Raw genomic sequence first — 21,980 nt, forward strand, 5'->3', positions numbered from 1 at the left:
TGCTTATTTACCTTCAAAAAGTCTTCAAGAATAAATGTGAATGCACCCAAATTTAGTCAAATAAATAAAATAAATAAAATGGATTATACCCCTGGCCTGCAATGGAAGAAAAATATGTTTGATGTAGCATTGAAGGGCAGGTTTGGGACATTTAGGAGCCTGTTGTTGTTGTTGTTGTTTTTTTGTCTTATTCAGACACATCAAAAAAAGCCTCTCCTTGTTTTTCTGTTTCTCCCATGTTTTTTGAGTAATCTGTTTACATTAGCGATGAAAGCTGTTGCAACTCAACAGGGGACACAGCCAATTCCCTTAAAATTGCGCAAATTCCATCAAGTTCCGCGAGCTGAAAGAGGAAAATGAACAGTAGAGCTGTTTTAAAAGGACGTACGCTCATTTTAAGACGATTGGTTTTGTTCACTTGGCTAACAAACGCTAAGAGAGAAGCCAGCTGCCAGTTTGTGACAAAACAAAAACACCAAACTTTTTTTAATGGGCTAAAGTGACAAGGGAGCCCAAGATATAAAGCTCCAATAAATAGGCTTCTGGAAGTTTTGTTTTGGGGAAACTGGCTTTGATTGGCTTCATTTTCCTCTAATGGCCAACTGAAAAGTATAGAACACAAACATTAGCACTTTCTCTGTTGCTCCGCACAGTGAATACTAACTCCCTCTTGTCTCCCACAGCCTTGGAGATGGAACTGAATATTTGTTCCAGTGTAAAGACGAGGTGAGTTTTGAGCCCCTGACAAAACAATTAATGACTTGCATCAATTATCATATACTAACCACACTATTGCTGAATGATCTGGACTTGAAGCATTTAAGCAAACCAGTCTTTTAGGGAAACATTGGATGGGTAAAACTTGGTAAAATGTACAATCCAATACAACTATTCTGCCATAAAGTTTCCTTTCCTGCTGCCTATAATGCTCAGGTTTTCTTTTTGTTATGCTAATAGAGGTGTTCATTCAATTATATGTTTGGCACTGAGCTCATAGTTAGTGCTGCTGTTGGACTGGTCTGCATTTTATTGAGAGGTGTTTCCAATATTCTGTCCCCCCCCCTTATGTATTTAAATAGGGAGGACAAAAAAACAGAAACACCTCCCAATATAATGTAGTCAACAACCTCAAGAATAAACATAAAATTTAATTTACACACTCTCCACAATGTCATGGACATTATACATTTTGTTAAAAGATAGGATTTATGGCAGAGCTGTTGCATTGAACTGCATTAGACTGTACAGGTGGACCTTAGTCCTTGTCACAGTGATTCAAGCCAAGACCCATTTCAGCTTTTATCAATTTTAAATTTATTAGTAGAGTTTTCATAATGTCAATAGTGAAAACTGTGAGTATGTCTTTACCATGGTGAAGTTATCCACATAGCCCTGGCAGCTGAATTTGCTTTAGTCTCATCAGCACATCATTGACTCTTTCATTTCATTAATGCACGACCAAAGCACTAAAACACACACGCTGCCCCACTGGAGGCGAACTTCCGCTTACAAGCCATTGTGGTGCGTTTCTTATTTTTAATTTCAGGAGGAGCTCCAGCGCTGGACCCAGGCCATGGAGAAGGCTGTTCAGCCCACGGTAGCGGAGGAGGCGTCGGGGCCCTCGGGGGCCAAAGCCCACAGCCTGCCCCCGCCCTCCTCCTCAACTGCCCTGCCTGAGCCCAGCTCTGCCAAGAAAGACAAGGAGAAGAAGTTCAGTCGCTTCGCCAAGAAGAAGTGAAAGAAGATGGGCAAGCCATCAGGCGTTGTTGCCTAGGCAACCTGGAAAGAGGAAGTGTTAGTGTACAATCAGTCAAAGCAAGCTTTTTATCACTATAGAATTTTTTTTATATATTGTTTTTGCAAGAATTAAGATTGATGAGGTAATGTAGTTTAGATTATAGCCACCACTCTGTTGCCTGTATTTTAGCCCGTGTATTATTGCAAAGGTCCACATTTTTTTTCTTAATGTGTCCTTTTTAACAAATGCCAAATTCAAAGCATTAATAAGCACAGGAATGCTCTTTTCACACTCAACCAAAGAATGATTGTAAAATGTCCTTTCTTTTCCTTTTAATTTTGTTGCAATTTTTGCTTCCTTACGGCATGCTTTGACATAGCTATGTATGATATGTAGGCCTGTTCTGAAATGGTGTGACTCAAAGAGTATTTAACTCCTCTGAGTACTTTAATTAATCTGCCTTATGAAATGGTTGTGAACTGTTATACTGTGCTGTTTGAATTTGGAGCACTACATGCTACTCATAGACCCAGACTGAGCATAGCAGGCTTTAAAAAGCTTTGTACATGCGATATAAGGACTTGGTGGTACAGTGCTGGTCGGTGTGCGCACACATACACACACACACACACACACATACACACACGCACACACACCGAGTATAACTGCAGGTATGCTAACTAAATGCTCTATGCACTGTGAAGGTTTTGCCTGTCGAGATGTTCTCACAGAGATGATGATTATATATTGATAACTGATGATGACAAATGAGCAGTCGTGCTACACCACAATACAGTCAGTTTTGAATACAGGTGCATTTATGCGATATTTTCAACTGAACTGTGGCAATATTTATTTCTGTGAACTTGAAATATATTCAACACTTGTGTATTGAAATCCAAATTTCCTATCTATTCTTAAATATATCTATATATCTATCTACAGATGCATGAAGTTAAGATGTTTTAATGTTAGTTTGATATGGTGCTATGGTGATATTCTTAAACCTTCGATCGAGGCCAACTTGACCTGCCTTATTTGCCCTCAACTTTGGCTTGTAGTTGCACGCATGCAAAAAAAAAACAAAACAAAAAACATCCAATTAGCATTCGACCTCACAAGCGAGACTCAATTTGCCACGCGAAACTTTTAATAAACGCCGAGTCTCAGAATTATGAACCTCGTCTCGGCACCAGGTGCAGAGGCAAAACTCGCCTGGGGTGTTATTTATTACGAATTTTGCGGTGGCCAGGTGAGCCAAAGTCCAGGGGCAAAAGCTGTGGGTCGGATGAATCTTGACTGCTCTTCCAAACCACGCCGCAGGACCAGACAAGCTCTTTATTTCTTTAAAGCAAGGATCATACAGTAGCAACACGGAGCTGGAGGAATGTGTCTTTTCGATGAATGTAGGAGAAGAGAAAGTGATGCGGAAAGAGGGAAGTGAGCCTGTGAATGAGAATTTGGGGAATTTAAGAATTTCAACAGAGGAGCCATTATTGAAGAGATAATTCAAGTCAGTACATGCATACAGGGAATACATGATGTACAGTATATGGAACTGAATTTGCATTATTATCTATTACAAGGACGCTGGCTCACACAGACACACACATACACACACACACACAGAGACACACACACACACTCCCCGCACTCCCACTGCCATCTTGCCTTGTACTGTGGGCTCTGTCCCTGAACTCTGATCTAACTTAAGTGACCTCATCTAAATTATTCAAGTCAGATAAGAGAGAGAGAGACTGCTCCAATCCCAGTTTTCCAAAAAAAAAAAAAAAAAAAGAAAAAAGAAAAAAAAAATGGTAGCATGATGATGATCTCTATCTAATCTTAGGGTGCATTTACACAGGAACAAAATATCTTGAGTTTAAATCTTTGCGGTTCAGATGTGAGCTTCTCATGGGTTTCTGGACAGGAAAAATTAAGTGTGCAGGTATCTTGGTGCTCAGAGGACCGTGAAAATATCACATCTCTGCCGCAAGGAGATCTGATTTTTCTTTTTTGTACCTACAACCTGAGTTTTTTTTTTTTTTTTTTGGGAAACTAGGGCCCCCATGTACTTTGTCTTGTTTTCATCGGTCATATCTACAGTAATCTACTCAGATGAAGTGTTCATCTGTCTTTACCTAGCCGACATTTCCTACTCTCTCACCTCCGTCCACTTCCCTTTACTCCTCTGCTCCTTCGTACCTGCCCTCTCTGGTCAGTGGTTTTTAATCAGCATTTTATACTCTCTAGCTATGTAAAATATCCAAAATGTTGACAGGAAGTATCAAATACATTTTGAGAGAATAAACTTGAAAACAAACTCCTAAAAGTTGGTTTTGTCTGTAACTTTGTCTATCAACTTTGTTTTTGTAAAATGAGCACCTGTAGAGTTATTGGCCTTTTGAACTCGTTCCCTCAGTTTTGAAATTTATGCACATAGTTGTACCTTTGCCAACTTTTAATGAATATTTCATTCATTAATTAAAAAAGGTACAACAAAATGACTTTCAGAAGAGATTTATTGAATACAAACAATTTAACATTCAAAAAGGAAGCCTGAAACACAGGCAGGCATGAAATAAAAGGCATTTTTTTCCACTATGTGTAATAGTCATCCATTAACCAAGCTAATTTCAGATAAGACACATTGCATATATCAATATATTCAAAATAGGCAAAACTGGTTTTGTATGTACATTACAGTGGCTGCTGGTAACACAATTAATAAACAGCCCCTAGACAGAGAAGCGGCCTCTGGCTGGACTGATTAGATCTCAGCTGACAAGTAACAGGCTGAAGATGATGTCTTATAGCTACGCAAAGACCTGAATAAGTTAATTTCAGTCTTTACAAACTCAATAGGTATATGCCTGGAGCGGGCAGACAAATTATCATTTTTCTTCAAAACAAATAAGCTACAAGATGCATGCAAGTGATATTTTTTCAGCATATTATACTATTTCATCATCAGACAATTTTCCGCAGCGAGGCCTAACAGCACTAGCCAGGACTTATTATGCTGCTAAGCTTACACCCTAAACAACAAAATTTACATGACGTATTTCTGCATCTCGCCCCAAGCAGTAATTTTTCAGCTGGGCTGCGGCTCCAACAAGCAAATTACACTTTCCATCATCAGTTATTATCAATTCACTTTAGCTCTGCTGTGAAAATGGGCTATTTACAGAACACATGCAGAGGAGCGGTTTGTGATAAAATGGCTGTTACAACACAACCGTGAACCCTCTTCACTGCACTGACAGGGTTCCTGCACATCCTTGCTTTTCAAAATGCCACACTTTTCCACACTGATGTCATAAGTGGATTTTAGAGATTTTGGGTCAGGGTTTCATATGACAGATGCATAATGCCACAGATTCTCACACAGTAAAAATATCAAGAGACAGTGCAATTGTGCATGAGAACTGGGAATTTTTTTTTATATACTTTCGCAGACTAATTGCTGAATGTTTACAGGAACCCTGCATACACTGTGTCTCTCCTCTTGGGTGTCATAAACCATTATTATACACAAAGATAAAGAGGTAAAGATTACAGGCAGATAACCAGACTGACTGTGGGCAATTGAAACAGCCATGATGAAGCATTTACCCCGATACTGCAGTCAGAATGAAAAACCTCATGAGACACAAAATATTAAATACAGCATTTGATCCACTGGTGGAGACAGCAAATCGGATTATAGTAATCATCTATTGTTACACATAATCAGGATTATTTTTTGTTTTCCCATACTCAGTGTTACTATATAAAGTAAACAAGTTTCCTTGGATTAAAGAGGTAATGATAAACGTCCCTCATAGTGGCTACTGACCTCTGCTTTGCATTTAAATACCAATTGGTTGCTATAAATTAGTTTTTAATAGGTCAGGACCGTATAATTTTATTTCATACAAACCAGAATAACTTCTATACTTTCCATCAGTAAGAAAATTAACAAACAATATTCCTATAGATTGCTATTTCTGAGGGGTAATTGCTTTGACAGGTCAAAAAGATTTGTCAAGACTTAATTCAAAGCACAATATTCAATAGTTCAAAATAACTTTAATATCTAAAACAGCATAAATGACATGGGAAGAAAGCATTGAAAAGCCAACTTTATTCACAAGTCATTTCTGCTTCATAAGAATTAAATAATCATATCATCTCAATAATACAAATGGATACAATAAAGTTAATTACACAGTGAACCAATAACATAATTTGAATGAGATGCACTGCTGCAGAGCATTATCTCATACGTAGTTTTATGACAAACTAGAGGCAGTCATATCATGATAGGACCAAAAGGGGGTGATATACAAATGAAAATTGTCCTGTATATCTCTAAAGATAGCTAATCAGTAATGATCAGTAACCTCATCCTCACATACCACAGAGACAGATCTGGCAAAGACAAAAGGACAGACACAGGTCCATCATTCTTCCTGTGAGAAACACTGTGAAGTTCTGAATCAAGCCAATAGCGCTCAAACTTGCAACCAAACTTGACTTAAAGGGTAAAAGGGTGGCAAAGAGAAAGTGAGGAGGAAGCATCCGACCTCTTCTACCTCTCCCCCTGCTGAGATTATATGAACAGGCTTGTGTATATTTGGTATCAAACAGCAGTGATAGGCAGTCAGTCACTTCCTCTTTGGAAGAGCTTCTGATGCCCACGCTGCTTCTCAGTGTCCAGCATGACTATGAATAGATACAAAGAGAAGATGCTGGTTAACAGTGGGGGGCCATTTATAAAAAGGCATATGAGGTGAGTGTGTATGTGTTCAATTGAGAAACGGTGGGTCCAATGCTGTCAAAAACAATCTTCCTGCATGAATGTCTTGTGAAAGAGTGCATGCGTGCTTGGTGTGTGTGTGCGCGTGTGTGTGTGAGTGTATGTGTGCTGCGGCAGAGGCTCAAGGCTGATGGATGAAACTGGCAGGTCTTCTGTTCTAGTTGATCAGCTTGTTGGCTCTCTGGTTTGCTTCATCAATGCGAATTTTAGTCATGTCCGCCTGAAAGACACAGATGGAGCAGTTTGAGTGGGGGTGGCCACATCTACAAAGCAATCCACTGACCTGCTGAGCATTTTAGAAATAGACTACAATAGCTGGATGTGAGGGTGGACAGATAAAATGGGATCACAGCTGGGGAAAAAAATAATAATAATAATCACATGGTGCCCTTGACGTCTTTAATACTTATAATTCTCTACTTGTCCATAAAGCTTGATTAACTTGATGACAGTCAACTTTTGTCTTTCATGTGTAAAGTAGTTTTTCTGAAACTCGACACTGCTAACCCTACTTGCGAAACTTCCTGGGAAATTAAAGTAATTCAAAAGCACAGAATAAGTTTTTCTCCCAAGTTTTAGACAGTGTAACAGTTGGAGGCATAACAGAAGGTGAGGCTGTATAATTTGCTTCAAGAGTGTGATCAAATTAAACATCAGTCAGGGGCCTGATCAAAAGAGAAAAGCAAGAAATAAGTCTTATTTAGAAACACATCAGTGTTCTAAAAAAGTTTTATCTTCCTGACACAGCTTATGCTCAGAGAAAAGCTAAGAGACTCCCTGCCCACCTTGTCTGTGATGCGGTCAATCTGTTTGTTCTGCTTGTCGATCTCATTGCCCATGTCCACAGCCATGGTTTTCAGGTTGCCAATGATGCTGCCCACCGCGTCCAGGTTTTCCTCCATCTCATCCTCACGTGCATCGTTAGTTATCCTGCACAATACAGAAAATTATATAAGCTTTATTTGTCCTCAAGTGGAAATTTGTCTCACATGTGAAGCTGTTTAGTTTTGCAGGTAAGTACCCATTTGTAACATTTATCTAAATCCATATTATTACAATGGTCTTCAGTACATTAATGAAGTACATTAGACAGCTTTCAACCTTCAACTGTTAAAGGAATACTCAACATTTTGGACAAAGTGTTTTTTAATCCAAGACATATATTTCAAATACATGATACTCAGAATTGCTGTAAGGTTTATTTCTCCACTTTGATGGAGAAATAATGACTCCTAATAATAATGTCCAGGAGAAGGAAGTGAGCCCCACCTCTTAATGTATGGTCCTGAGGGGGCCGATGTGTTCACTTGCGGGGCTTGGCCATTGCGAACACCTGAGGGCTGCCTGGAGATCACGGCCCCGTCGCTGCCTGCAGTGCTGCCAGCGTCACTTCCTCCAATCCCCCAGGTGCGCTTGTAGCGCGAGTCGTGCTCTATGGATGTCACCCTGGGGGAAAACACACAAAATCAGAATAAAACAGGAAGTCTTGAGGCTTCTTGTTACCAGCCGACTGGTGTATACAGTTAAATCTTACAAGGTTACCCATGGACTTACAGGACACTGGGGATAAGAGTGCCCAACGAATAGCATATAAGGTTACAACTATGATTACTACTTGGCTACCAATGCTAACACTGAAGATGTTCATCAATTATAAATAAGGTAAATAAGCTTTTCCATACCTTATCCTTAGGTAATCATCATAGAATCCTCTCCTCCAATGTGAAAGCATTTTAGGAAGAGTTTTCCATGTTTAGAACCAGGTAAGAACATACCATGCACACAGTGACACTGTACATTGATTTGGCATGATGGGAAGAGTAGACTCAACTACGCTAAGCACTGTATGGATAGGATACCAGGATAAGAGATATTGCACTCTATAGACTCAAGTGGGTTGTTCATAAAATACAACGGAGCATAATGAGATAAGATGAGGAAATAAATAATTTGACTTTCAAATTATGAATAAATGCACTATATGCATGATTTTTGGTGTTTTCCCCTATTTTTCTGTCAATTTTGCTATTTTCAAGTGCCCTGTTGTTTCTGCTGTTGTGTGACCCCCATGACTCCACATCTCACCCTGAATATACAAGAATTTTTTCCTGGAAGAGCATAGAGGAGAAGTTTATGCTATCTCCCTATTCCTGTTGCAAATGTGTCTGCGGTACATGCCATATTCATGTGATGCAGCGATATTTGGTGGAAGACAAATTTACAGATCAGATTAATGCAATGGTAGTTCTCACACTTCCAAACACATGTGAGACCATCAGCCCCATGATCAGTCATGATGACAAGCTCCAAATATCAGATGAGGGCACAATATTTGTCAAGGTTAATGCACCATGACAGGTAAACTCTGCAGAGAACTGGCATCCTTCCTCAGCTGAATTGCTAACAATGCATTGAGACCAATACTGATTTGCTATGAAAAAATACTCACATCACTACTTTATTGTGACGTAGCACAGCATATGTACATTAGGGTGTGCAGCAGGGATGTTTTGGCCAATATAGGTTTTAAAAAGCAAAACTGGTATTAGTCCAATTTAATCTTTACTGTCAATATTTGACTGATTGTGAAATTGGCACATGTATGAACTTTTTGTCAAGAGGTGTGTAACTTAAGCAACACAAAAAAATAAAAATTAGCAACAGAGTAAAACTAAGTCTTTGGTTTTACAAAAAAAGCTTCAGACAAGCCTGTCTGAAAAGCACTAAAACAAGAGCTTTTCATCCATAATCAGGATGTGATAAATAACACAACAATAAGAGAAAAATACAACAATATCAAACAGGCAATAAACATGAGGTGCACATCAAAAAAGGAGAAAAGAAATCACACATGCAAATTTCAGTCTTCAGCAGGGTTCAGTGTGTGGCATACCTGTCGCAGGGGCAGACGCAGAGGCCACAGCACTTGGAGAGGTCGGTCAGGTTTTTCTCAGCCTGCCTCATGTCCTGGTTGATCTGGTCCATGCCCTCTTCCACATGCCTCAGCTGCTCTGAAAAACGAACACACACACAGACCGTGGCAGTCTTATTGCTTTCTTATGTAGTGGGAGCAGGTTTTAGTGTCTAATTTTATTTTGTTTAGAACCTTTATTTATCCATTTTTAGATTAGATTACATTAAACTTTAATCATACCCGAGGGGATGGTTAAATTGGGTCAATAATTGGGTTATTGCAGCAGCAAAAAATAAGATAAAGCTAACACCAGGAGCAGAGAACATACCGAAGATAGTACAGCAAACAAATAAAATCATGCATTGTTTATAGGGAGCGGATGGATACGACAGCAGTAGCATATCAACTTACAAGCATGATAAAAATAAACACATTTCATTATAAGTAGAAACAGAGGTGACAGGTTCTGAGATATACTTAGAGCATTATGTGGATGAGGCCCTAGCGTTATATTGGTGCCTTAATATTATCAGCTCATACTGGCCAAAAGTCAATCATCAATAATGCAATGATAAAACTTTTGCACAATCATATCCAATTAACTTCAAAAGACTAGATGTTTCGAAAAATAAACATCCGTTTGATACAAAAGTGAGGTGTATTTTAAAACATTATTTATATCATAACAGGGTTAGAATAATAATTAAGGTTCATATTAATTAACTAATTTTAGTGGTCAGAATGACATGTGTCACTCAGAATTAGTTGCTTTTGGAAAAAAGGGGTGAACATTGTCCAAAAATAAGTAAATGTGGATCACTCTTAAAACTTCACCATTTCCTTCATTTATTGTCTTTGCGATGTGACAGATTGAGAGCAAAAATGAATAAAAAATGAAAAATGAATAAATGAGAGAAAAAGAAAAAGAAAAAAAAAAACAAGATAGCGGCATTGCAGACGCGTCTCCTCCAAAGCCAGTGGTATTAATGTTGTATATCTACCTCCTTGCTCGTCCAACATCACCATGGTGTTGGTGCCAGTCTGTTTGCTCTGGAAACATAAGGGAAACACAAACTCAGAACCAAGACTACAGATAGATTTTTGTATTATAAAGAACAAGAACTAGGGTTTCACATGATTCAAACTTAATTAGGAAGTTGGCTTTGTTCCGAATTTTAGAATATTAAAAAAAGGCTATTAAAATTCATAAGTGAAACCGAACATTCAATCATTAACAACTGAACTGCAGTTTCAATCTGGTTAAATTTATGTTTTCTTCACATTTTATGAGCCTGGATTTATATGGGTTCATTGGCTGCAGCTTAGTTTTGAGACTTGGGGAATAACGAGTGATCACTTTCTATGCAACAAGAGGAATATAACCTTTTTCAATTTGTTCTTTTTATGGCATTTAATAAAACATTGTCAAAAAAACTATTTTCAGCCATATGTTAGGACTTACTAGAGCAACATAAAGTGATTTTTTTAAAAAAACAAAATGTCAGGTAGGGTTTATAATACTGAAACTGAACTGTGTATTTCATGATCCCAACCCTGGCTTAATACAGATGGCTAAGTTGATACATGCTTTGTGGTCATCACAATAGTTTTACTGTGCTTTATGTAAAGTTCACTGTCAAAGTCTCACCTCCTCCGCCATCCGTAGCATCCTCCGTGTGCTTTCCAGTGACTAGGAGAGGAACAACAGGAGGTGTTAGCAAATGAGGACAACTAAGTTTATCACCCAAAATACTTGTAGAGAGAACAGGAGAGAAAAATAGAGAGGGACAGAGTTGGAGTAGAATCACACCTACAGATTGTTTTCTTTGGTCTGAACAAAAGTGAAAACGTTTACTTTGCTGCATATTTGTGTTTGACTCGTTTAAGTTTACACTGCCCAATTACACATTAACAAAGCCTTGTAAACAAAAGTCACACACACTCGCGAGCAGCTTGTTTACTGGACAGAGTTTTGGTAAACTGGCAGTTTGGCAGCCAGGGAGAGTAAAAACAAATTTCATTCTAGTCTCTGTAACTTTACCTAAGCAGAACTGACTTGTCTCCTCTTTGGGGTAATTTTACCTTTTGAAGTGCTCATAGCAGTTAAGAAATTTCAAACAGTTGAGAAATGCACTTCAAAGTTCATATACTGATCAAGTATTTCATCTTTTTTTATATCCTGGTTAGCCCTCCGTTTTGTTGACTATTAGATGTTAATACGGGAGACCTGTCTCCTTATACCCATAAAGCCTTGTGTGGTGGGGCTGGTTCCTGTAGTTACTTCAAATAAAAGAGTTGATTGACATGTACGCACCCTTAAGAGACAGGGCAGTGGAGAGATGCATGGGAGTAAAAAGACAGAGACAAAGCATAAAGAGACAGCGAGGGATACAGAGTGGAGAAATGCACGGAATAAGAATAAAGACACACTTACAGAAAGAAGCATACATCACAGACATTAAAATAGCTTGCAACAAATCAATTTAACCAGTTTTGTGGGTGTATCAAGCTACAACATCACATCATTGTTTATATACACTTGGCCTGGCTGTGGCACATGCCCTGTGGCTGTATTTATTTAAATCAGAGTCTGCATTAGCATTTCTCCATTCTCCTTTTCCATGACTTTACATTGTTTCGATGCTCGCAATGGCTTGCAATACATCAGGACTACACAGAATAATTGAGATCTATTATATATAACTATAATATTAGCAAAATAGGATTTCTTTTGTGCGTGCCCATGTGTCATTTCATGAATTCTTGTGAGACTGACTGGCTCACTGAGTGACTGAAACTGCAAACTTTATTCAACAACTATGTCACACGCCGACATGTGGCCCTCACGCTACGTTCCTGTGTCTCAACTCTCCCTGATCAGGTGACAGATAGCCTATATCAGGCTGTCACAGATGGGGAATGATCTATAGCAAGGCACAAGCACACAAACACAAAAGCACACACAAGAATGAATAAATACACAAGAACAGGTGGAGGCACACACGAGCACAAACATGAATGCGCATGCACACAAAAAGTGTTGACGACAAAGTGGAATGCAGTCAGTTCAGGTGAGTTAGCCTTTGCGCCTCTATTAATAGCGGCGGGTGATGTTGAGAGAGGTGGGTGACAGCACATGAGCGCAGAGGAGCAAAAGAGTGGGACAGGTAGACGACTGAGGGCACGACTCCATTGTCAGCATCGCTAATGAACTGTTAACAAGAGCGAGTGGGGACCAGATTTCTCACTCTCTTGGCTCCATGTTTGCTCAGAATACATTAATCAGTGAGTTGAGAAACAGAAAAACACAAAATTGGAGAGAGGGTTGTGTTGAGCTTAGCCACGCTTCTGTTGGCTTACCCAGAACATCACTTGGGTGGATAAACATTACATTATGTCTCATAAAATCCTTGAACTTGGCTAATTAAGCCTGAAACAGGCTGTCGGTGCCAAATTTCCCAGATTGGGGTGCTGTGACAAAATTTTGAGATACACTATGGGGTGGTGTATTTTTATCATTTGTTTGGAGTGGCTTAAATGGCAGAACTGCTAAGTCCAGGCATCTGTGGGCTCCAAAGTTAAATGCTGAAAAGATCTTTTAAAAACCTGTTTAACACCTTTAGAATAAATTTAAGATCAAATTCAGTGCATAAATCAGCAATAAACCCAAAAGCACAAAAAATAGCACTGCAGCTATCAAAAATCTACAATGACCCAGGTGATTTGTAGAGTCGAGTACACACAAGGAAAATAAAGCATTTTAAGACTGTATTGAAAACGTTAAAGCACATTTTCACTCTGTATATAGTATTGAAAGAGTCTAAGGTGAGATAATAAATTTCATGCAGCTAGCTGAAGACTCCCTAAACATCTTGACATTTTATGATCATGACAAAATTCTGTTGTTTTCCCAAATATTCTGTGAGTGTTTTGGGTCTAAGTGTTTACCCAAAGCCAGGATGGTAAGTAGCATTAGCAGAAGGGCCCTCCCATTCACTGTCCAATCTATGATCTCCTAAGCTCGGCACGTGAACAAGAGGTGAGTCAACCAGGCAGCAGCATAAGAAGAGAAAAAAGAGAAAAGTACAGGTTAAGACAGCAAATCCACAGAGAAATGGGGGGAAGAGACAAGAAAATAAGAAACACAAGATTAGTACAGTCAGAATTGCAAAGAAGGCAAGCGCACACCTAAGACTTCAGCTAGAGAGGTCCATTTGCAATTTTGCATTTGAATCAGCTGGCGGATCATATTGAAGCCCTGGAGTGCTGATTAAACAATTATCTGCCAGATAATAAAATGCTTAGATATAGCTGACAGCATTCAAAATGTCAAAACCACAGAGGGATAAGGGAACTATCAGGCCAAATTAGGCGTAAAGTGTCACACACTTCCTATGAATGCCCAGCTTAATAATCAGCTGTGAATCTAATGAATCTAATTACCCACCTCCCCCAAACGCTGTACTGCAGCGCTGTATATGTGATTTCATTTTGCTCTACTGCCTGTAGTTTTTCCAAGTACAACAAAATTTCTGTCACTACTCCTTCTTCTGCATGAGCCACTAAAACCACATTTCTGATTATGATGTAGAAATTGTAATTGCTATTATTACCACAAAAGTAAAACAATTCGGAACAAATTATATATCTTATCAATGTTTTCACTATTTTTAATTATAAGAGGAGCTCTAAATGAAATTAAATGTTTTCAGTATTGATGACATGCCAGTGACATATGATGAACTGTCTTCTTCCTCTTTACCTTTACTGTTATTTATGATGTGCAGTCATACCCGCATTGTTACATTTGCAGATATTTTGCATCTTAGTGTTTGTACTTTGGACATTAATGAACTGTGAAGAAGAACATGCAGAAGACTTTGTAATCTCCGTCCTGGAGTGTTTCATGTAGGTTAATTTCAATTTGCAGGAGTGCAATTTAGCATCTGAGACAAATGTGTTGTCCTGATTGCTTCGGCTGCATTTGTGGATAATTAGCATCAAAGCATTAGTCATTTTGACATAAATTAAACAAGCTTCTCAGTTGTGTAGGTGGGAGGTAGAGAGGGTAAGAGAGAGACGGAGACAGAGAGAGAGGGACAGAGTATATATGTGTGTGTGTGTGTGTGTGTGCAAAAGAGAGAGCGCGATTTAACACCTCGTCGGTCACTTGGTTGGCCCTCATGGTCATATCTTCCACTGTCATGTCTGCCATGTTGATGTTGTCCTGTTTGGAGGCTCCTCCAGTCGCACCAAGCTCGACACTCTGAGGCCTGGGAGATGGACAGAAAGGTCAAAGGTCACTCAGTAACATCACAACAGAGGGCATCTATTTATCCTCATTGTCTGTGACTTGAGGGACAATTCTGAGATCACCGATATCAAAGCTTTGCTGCCACTATGATTTACAATACAACACTCAGGCTTCGACACTGAAGAGGCTGTATGCTCCACTGTAGGCCAATGGGAAAAAAGCTTGGGTGACAGCCAAAATTTACAGTCTCAAAATATTGCTGTAATGTTGAATGCTGCCAGGGTAATATTAAATAAAACTTGGATTAACTGAATCCAAGAGACTAGGTCAAAACATAGTATATGACTGGACCATGACTAAATTTAAAAAGCGGAGCTGTTTTGACCTCAGTTCTGTGAACAGCGGCTATAATGAACAGCAGTTTTCAAACCCTGATTATTTGTACAGTTATACAGTGCTGATGTTTTCTCACTGTCAGAACAGAGGCCAACGTTGTTTTGATGATACAGTTATGCTACAGCAGTGTTTCGCCTACTTCCTTGTTCTCATGGTTGCATTTTTGCCCAATATCTTCATCAACTCTTGTCCCCTCTGTCCAGTGAGTGCTTTCTGAATGTTTGCAATTATTAACTCATGTTCCTCTCACATGTTATTATTGACTGATAGGGAAATCAAACTGTAGTTCTTTATGTTGCTATTTTCCACTGATTTCCTTAGAGGATAATTCTGGCCACAGTGAATGCTAAGCACATGGGTGTTACTCTGTGCATCTCAGTACATCTGAGGTGAGGGGTTTGATATTATAAGAACAGTGTATGGCCACAATTTCTTGCTATTTGTCATTATCGGAGACTGGCACAAGCTTAGACAGAAAGACTCTGCATGATCATACAAAAAGAGAAACGCAAAGAGCAAAGCTGTACTGGCCAAAGAGCAAATTCAAGTAACCTTGACGCTTTTTCATAAGAATTTTAAGAAAGTGTCAAAAGTAGATTCCAGTTAATGTACATTCATGTATTTTTTGATGACAATGTCAATGTCAGTGTTTTCTTTAAGTTAAAACAAAACTTTAGGCATACTCAATTTCATGCCACAGCACACAGTGTGCTGCTTTGTAGCCCATATAGAGATGGAAAAAGATGCAAAACCTAAACAAATCAGACTCTTTTCCGGTCCATGAAGGAGCACTGGGAATCTGGACAGATACAACAGGCTTGCTGATGAAGGAAACAAAGATCCTTCCCACAGACAAAGGAAAAGCATTTTTCATGAGCCTACAGCAGTTCCTTGTTGGTATGGAGTTCAGCAACAGTGTAGTTATCAAAATGTATGCCAACAATTTAAGGTGAAAGTGATAAGGAGGCTGTGATAGGAAAATCAGGGTCATGAGATTGAATGCTTGCTGCAGGCAGAAGTAAGTATATCAGAACTCGAGTTTACTACATCACTGGTTAGAGGTCAGTTTACTCAATCCAAAATGGAGCTGCATGATTAAGGTTACTATAATTCAATATTATGTTGCCAAAACTTGCCAGATACTGGAATAACAATTATTAATAGACATGATGATTTGATTCACAAAATAATCATTAGGAGGTCAAAATTGAGGTGGCAGCATCTGGAATCACTGTTGAGTAACAGTATTTATTTTCAATATTACGTTATACACCAGATATTCCTACTTTTACCACAAGCTGGCTACAATGACACAGACTTTACCAAAAGGTCGCAACGTAATGCCAAGGTAAAGCTGGCGTATCTGCTCTCCACTGACCGGGCAAGTGTGTGTGATGTCTGTATGTCTGTCTGTGTGGGGGAGAGAGCCACAGGAGAGAGTGAGAGAAATGAAACGCCTCATGCCGGCAACTTACATGACAACTTAAATTAGCCTACATGACAATTTGTTTTCAATGTTCACAATATAGTCATTTACTACATTCCACGTAGAACAAGCTACAAAATATTGAATATATTCAATATATTGCTCACCCCTAATCTAGTCTCATACACTGATATGTAGATGTCGCAATATGAGGCTTAATATCATTGGGGATTCTGAATAGGGCTGTGCCAGATCATATTGTTCATGATAATACTGGTATAAATTTGTACATGAAAAAAGTGTTATATCATGATATCAACTATATAGCAGCATGAAGACATGTTGACGCTATTACATCCTACCATACAGCCTACAGCATTCTCTCACCACAACAAACAGCAGCGTCAGCCTCTAAACAGGAATTAGTTCAGTGTTGTCCATATTAGTTTCACATCACACCACCATCAACATGTAACCAGCACTTTTGTTTGCTCAGACACACAGTCTTGAACATGTTATTAGTAGAACTGGGTATCAGAATTCATTATGGCACCTTGAATGCCTCACTAAGGCAGATTATTGGACAAAGGAAGCGTCATTCAGTACCACGTTACTTTTAACTGTTTTAATATGTCATTAACAACTGATTTAAAAACTGTAAAACTAATTTTTTAATACAGATATTGTGATATTTGAGTTTGTTGATATTGTCTGGCCCTATTGTGCCATATTTAAAATGTTACATTGAGCCTATATCCTCTATAATATCTTCATAAACTGGATATGGGTGCCAGGTCGAAAGTCTACATATACATTGCTATGAGGAAAAAACAAGTTTTGTTCAAAGCTCATGTTGTAACACTTACAACAAGGACCAGTGTTGGTTTAATTTACAACAGGCTGTATGCTGAAAAGGAGAAGTCTCTGAAGATGCTGAATCACTACAAAACAGTTAAAGCTAAAGGCCAAGGACGCAGACACTCCTACAAGCTTTGTAGCAAATGGCAACATGAGATTATCACAAGAAAATAATTAACCTCATCTGCACTGTGGTGTGAAAACTCTGCACTGTCAGGGATAGAGCCAACTAACCATATAAGCAAAGGTCTGATTTTTATTCCAAGCCATGGGAAATAGGTACTGACATTCAGGAAACAGTGTGCTACTCCCTTTTCATTTTCTTCCTCTCCTGCTCTCCTCTCTTCCTTTGGACCTCAAGTGACATTTTCCTGTTTTTGCAACAACTTTTGAACTGTACGTTCCCTTTCAAACCTGCAGTAAATGACAGTCCTGAAAAGAAAACAGGGGAAATGGATGGCTGGCAGACAGTTCAGAGGGTTTAATGTTGTTGATTCTGCATTTTTTTTTTCTGTGAGGGAGGAGGGGGGGCACCTGGTTCACATAGTCTTGACCGGTGCTGCAGGCTGAACACTACACTTGGCCAGACACTGAAGTGAGCTTACAGTTAAAATACTGGATCAGGGATTACTGACAAGCAAAGCACCATGCTATTAAAATGACAAGGCCAGGCCATATCAAAAGGGGAGGAACACCAGTAGTGACAGATCAATAACTTGTGTCAATACAGTGAAAATAAATAACCCTCCTAGTAAAGCTTAAAATGGATTTAAGCTCACATGATCCAGTAATGACAATGTTACAAATATTGTATGTTTTAGTTGACAACTACATTTTTTGTTCCTATGGAAATCGAGCCCCCTTTTCACCTCACACAAATGACAAAACACAAGATTTCTAACAGAAAATGTGACAAAAAAAAATTACCTACCCATTCATACTGGCGTAACTGAAGCTTCTTCACACCACCACCAACAACTAGTGTCTAACCCATGTCTTCCTATAGGGGACAAACATTTCCTGTTCTTCAACTCAAACCTGTTTCTCCAGCTCAAGCCTCAGCAAACTCTGACGTCTTTATCTTACTTGTTCTCCCCATTTTGAGAGCTTTTGTCTCGGAGATCACAAGCTGGCCACCTCAGTGTCCACTAAAACCTCAACACTGAGGGGATACAAGTGTGTGGGATGCGGGGCTGCCTGACTAAATTCAGCCATGTGTACAGTACACAAACAAGCAACAGGGAAAACCCATGACCTCATGTTGACATACCAAGAACTAGATCCTCACTTTATTCTTTCAAGGCATAAATAAGGCTCTATAACCGATGGGAAAATACAGCCTTACATAATACAATGACCAAGTGTCAAGCTGCTTCTACAACAGCTGTCAATCACAAATGAGACAGGAACCAATATTGGAGATGGTTAACCGTTTCCAATATACGTTATTAATTTAAAAGGCAAAAAGACAGGCAAAGAAATAGTGCCGGGCAACGATATACTTCATGCTGGTCGCCTAACAGGTGACGTTGGGCGGAAGGAGAAACTTGAGCCAAACAAGCCTAAACGGTGCCCCTCACACCCAAAAAATGCCATAGTTGTGGTTTTGAGACTACAATGACGCGTTAAAACACCATAAAAACTACTAATTTCAGGGGGAAACTTGAGTGAAAGTTTCTGGTCAAACCGCAACACACTTTCTTACATTGTCTCAAAAGTTGTTGTTGTGCTGGAGTGTGGCAAACAGGGCAGAATCCGGGTACCTCGTTATCCGAAATGAGATAGGCGATGTGCTAGCCTGCTAGTTAGCTAGTTCCGCTTTCAGTCACCTACCCGTAACACAAAAATGCTGTGAGGAAACAGGGAGCGATTGTTATCTGAGATGTTAATACTTACTGTTAACCTTCCTTGTTTTAAAATGCCCCCTGAACTCCTCCTTCTTTGAGGAATGTGAACTTGGCGGTGGCAACTTCTGGATTCCTTCAGTCTACTTCAACACCGTCTCCAAAAGTGTGTCGGTTGATGCGTTCAGGGGCTGTCGGAAAAAAGTGTAATTGCAAAGCCGGTGCACGTGTGAATGACCCAACTGTGAAAACCGTGAGTTCTCCGTGAGGTAATGCATGTGTAATGTGTGTCTGTGTGGTAGTCAGTGTAAACAACAAATCATCGCTGTGTGTTTAACCATAGAGGTGTAGTAAACATAAGGGCAGGAACTCGCTTGTGAATGGCTACTAAATTAATTAAAACACCAGTTTCGTGCGTGATGTGGATTTTCCTTATATCTTCTACCAGAACACAGTGTAGCTCTCTGCTGCTAAAATGAAACAACAGCCACCAAAACATGTTTTTGTCACAGGGTTTATTTTGCACTTATTTTCGACCCAAAGGACTTGAATGCCAGAACACTTTTATTGTTTACCTTTTGTTTTGGGAAGTAGGAGCTTTTGGAGAGCACTTGAAGGCAGCAGATGATGCCCTGTCATATGACTCCAGAGGAAAAGAGGCGCTGCCCATTTTCCCCACACGAGTGCAGCATTTACTCTTCACCCGGAGCCCCCGGTATTTTAAAAGATGACAGACTGCGGGATGCTTTTCAAAGTGGTTCTGTGAGATGCACTGAAATTCGAGATGCTAGCATTGAATCTGCTGTGTAATTCCGCAAGTTTTATGGTTAAAACCACAAAAGCCTGCTCAAGGTGACTGCAAAGACACTGGGCTGAGGGCCAGCCAACATATCAACTGACAATGTCTAAGAGGCAAATGCCTTCCCTCACTGCAGCTAAATTATTTCCCCTGTAGGGTCACCTACAGCTAAATACCTGCATGCTGAACATCTCATAACAGCTCCAAATTGCACTTGGGATGCTCCAGAGCTGCCCTCAATGAAGTGCCCACAGTGCCTGGTGCCCAGCTCTCTCTGCCCATGTATCTTTTATAGAGTCTACATAGCATGCATTATTCAACTATAACACAGGGTCCATCTGGACTGCTGTGTGTGTGTGTGTGTGAGTGTGTGTGGTCGTTGTGGTGGTGGTGGTGGTGGGGTGTTCATACTAAACTTTATGCCATGCCGCTTCACCATTTAACGCCACATCCAACAGCCCTCGAAGAACTGAGAATTAGCATTTCCTTTGTATTTACAAGTAGCGTGTGAGTGTGTTTGACAGAGAGAGTGAGAGAGAGCGTAAAAGAGAGACAGAATAGAAAGTAGTAAGAGGGAGAGAGAGAGAGGAGAGATTAAGTGAATGTGTAATAGTGACTACAGATGGCACGTTCAGGATCAAGCTCTTTCATCATGCTGTTCCTCATTAATAGAGATGGGAGCGCTGCCCTAATTCCATAATTCCTAAATCATGCCTGTTAGTTGAATATGAGAAGACAAAAGTACAGGGGAGAGCAGAGAATAGATTAGCCTATAGCCTAATAATGTGTGTGTGTGTGTGTGTGTGTGTGTGTGTAAGAGAGAGAGGGAGAGGGCGAGAGCAGAGGAGGAGAAAGAAAGAAAGGAAGGAAGACAGGAAGAAAGAGAGGGGTTGCCATCTGTATTTTCTGGATTTCCTCTTCGGCTGCTGCCAAAAACAACATCATATAGGCCAAATTTATTCTTGCCAATAATTGTCCCACAAGTGGGCCGCGCCAGCCAATGAAAACAGCTGAATTAATCAAATGATTAATTAGATCTGGAGGAGAATACAAAGGGATATAGTATTAGTGTGTAAGTCAGCGACATATCCCGTATCACTGGTTTCTCATGATTTCAAGGAGCACATCTGTTCACATCTGGCTCTGTTCCAGCTCTTACACTCAGCCATCTCTCGCGCAAGGATTGAGACGTGGGAAGGATTGGAGGGCTCGCTTGATCAGGCTTCATTTTACGCCGGGCTAATTCCGTTGGTACCTGATACCTCTCGGGCCACAGAATTGGCTGACCATGCGCGTGTCTCACAATTCAGAGATAATTTCATTCCCTCGTCCTCTCGCTGAAATCCTCTTTTTTTTTTTCCCCTCTTCTGGATTGAGCTCTCATATGAAGCAGTTTGATGGAAACCAGAGACATCGATAGCCATTAGCCTCGCTTTCCCCGGGAAGGCCAAACATGGCTAGCCAGGGCTCATCTATTATTCATATACCTCAGTTTTCCCCAAAACAACATTCCTGATACTCTTTTTGCATCACGAGCTGCCAGAGGAGACAAGTCAGTGGGGCGGTGGTTTCGAATAACGCTTTCAAACCAGCGTTGATAAATGTTTCAGGCAAACTCTGGCCCTAACAAGTCCCATTGGGGAAAAGTGGCTATTGTCTATCTGTCTATCTGTGACTAGATCAGAATAAGACCTACTGAACTCACAAGGGAGAGGAAACAATTCATATTCACGTTGTAGACATTTAGCCTTTAGGCATTTATCCAACTTAAAATGAGCGAGCGCGTCGATGTCTTGCTCAAAGGCGCCCTGACAGGACACGCGGCTGCTGATGGACGTATTGGTTAGCGCAGGGATCGTTTCACTTGCGGGACGGTCTTTCTAACAACTAGACCACCCTGCCTGTAAAATCTGATGAAAACGAGGCAGGAAAGGCTATCAGGCCATTCAG

The 21,980-nt window shown here is 39.9% G+C and overlaps 2 protein-coding genes across 5 annotated transcripts in view; one reads left to right on the plus strand and one right to left on the minus strand.

The window, feature by feature from the left end:
- sptb (spectrin, beta, erythrocytic) overlaps window positions 1–4,070 on the plus strand; it is a 44,681-nt gene extending 40,611 nt beyond the window's left edge. For both annotated transcript variants that reach the window (XM_030044505.1, XM_030044506.1), the window contains 2 exons: window positions 684–726; window positions 1,547–4,070. In XM_030044505.1, the coding sequence (XP_029900365.1) occupies window positions 684–726; window positions 1,547–1,738 (235 nt within the window). In that variant the 3' untranslated portion in view covers window positions 1,739–4,070. The remainder of the gene's footprint in view (window positions 1–683; window positions 727–1,546) is intronic.
- A 172-nt stretch (window positions 4,071–4,242) lies between these two features.
- On the minus strand, window positions 4,243–19,436 carry snap23.1 (synaptosome associated protein 23.1). Of its 3 annotated transcripts, none has more exons than XM_030044455.1 (8): window positions 19,284–19,436; window positions 14,612–14,726; window positions 11,102–11,143; window positions 10,455–10,503; window positions 9,433–9,550; window positions 7,809–7,985; window positions 7,325–7,469; window positions 4,243–6,759 (listed from the first exon to the last, which is right to left on the minus strand). In XM_030044455.1, the coding sequence occupies exons 2-8, from the start codon at window positions 14,666–14,668 to the stop codon at window positions 6,697–6,699; spliced, it is 651 nt and encodes a 216-aa protein (XP_029900315.1). In that variant the 5' UTR covers window positions 14,669–14,726; window positions 19,284–19,436; the 3' UTR covers window positions 4,243–6,696. The 3 variants fall into 3 exon arrangements, with proteins under 3 accessions (XP_029900315.1, XP_029900314.1, XP_029900313.1); XM_030044454.1 differs by lacking the exon at window positions 19,284–19,436 and adding an exon at window positions 19,093–19,227; XM_030044453.1 differs by lacking the exon at window positions 19,284–19,436 and adding an exon at window positions 18,319–18,376.
- Between the last annotated feature and the right edge of the window lie 2,544 nt (window positions 19,437–21,980).

This window comes from Myripristis murdjan, chromosome 22 (assembly GCF_902150065.1).
Source record: "Myripristis murdjan chromosome 22, fMyrMur1.1, whole genome shotgun sequence".
NCBI classification, from domain to species: Eukaryota; Metazoa; Chordata; class Actinopteri; order Holocentriformes; family Holocentridae; genus Myripristis; species Myripristis murdjan.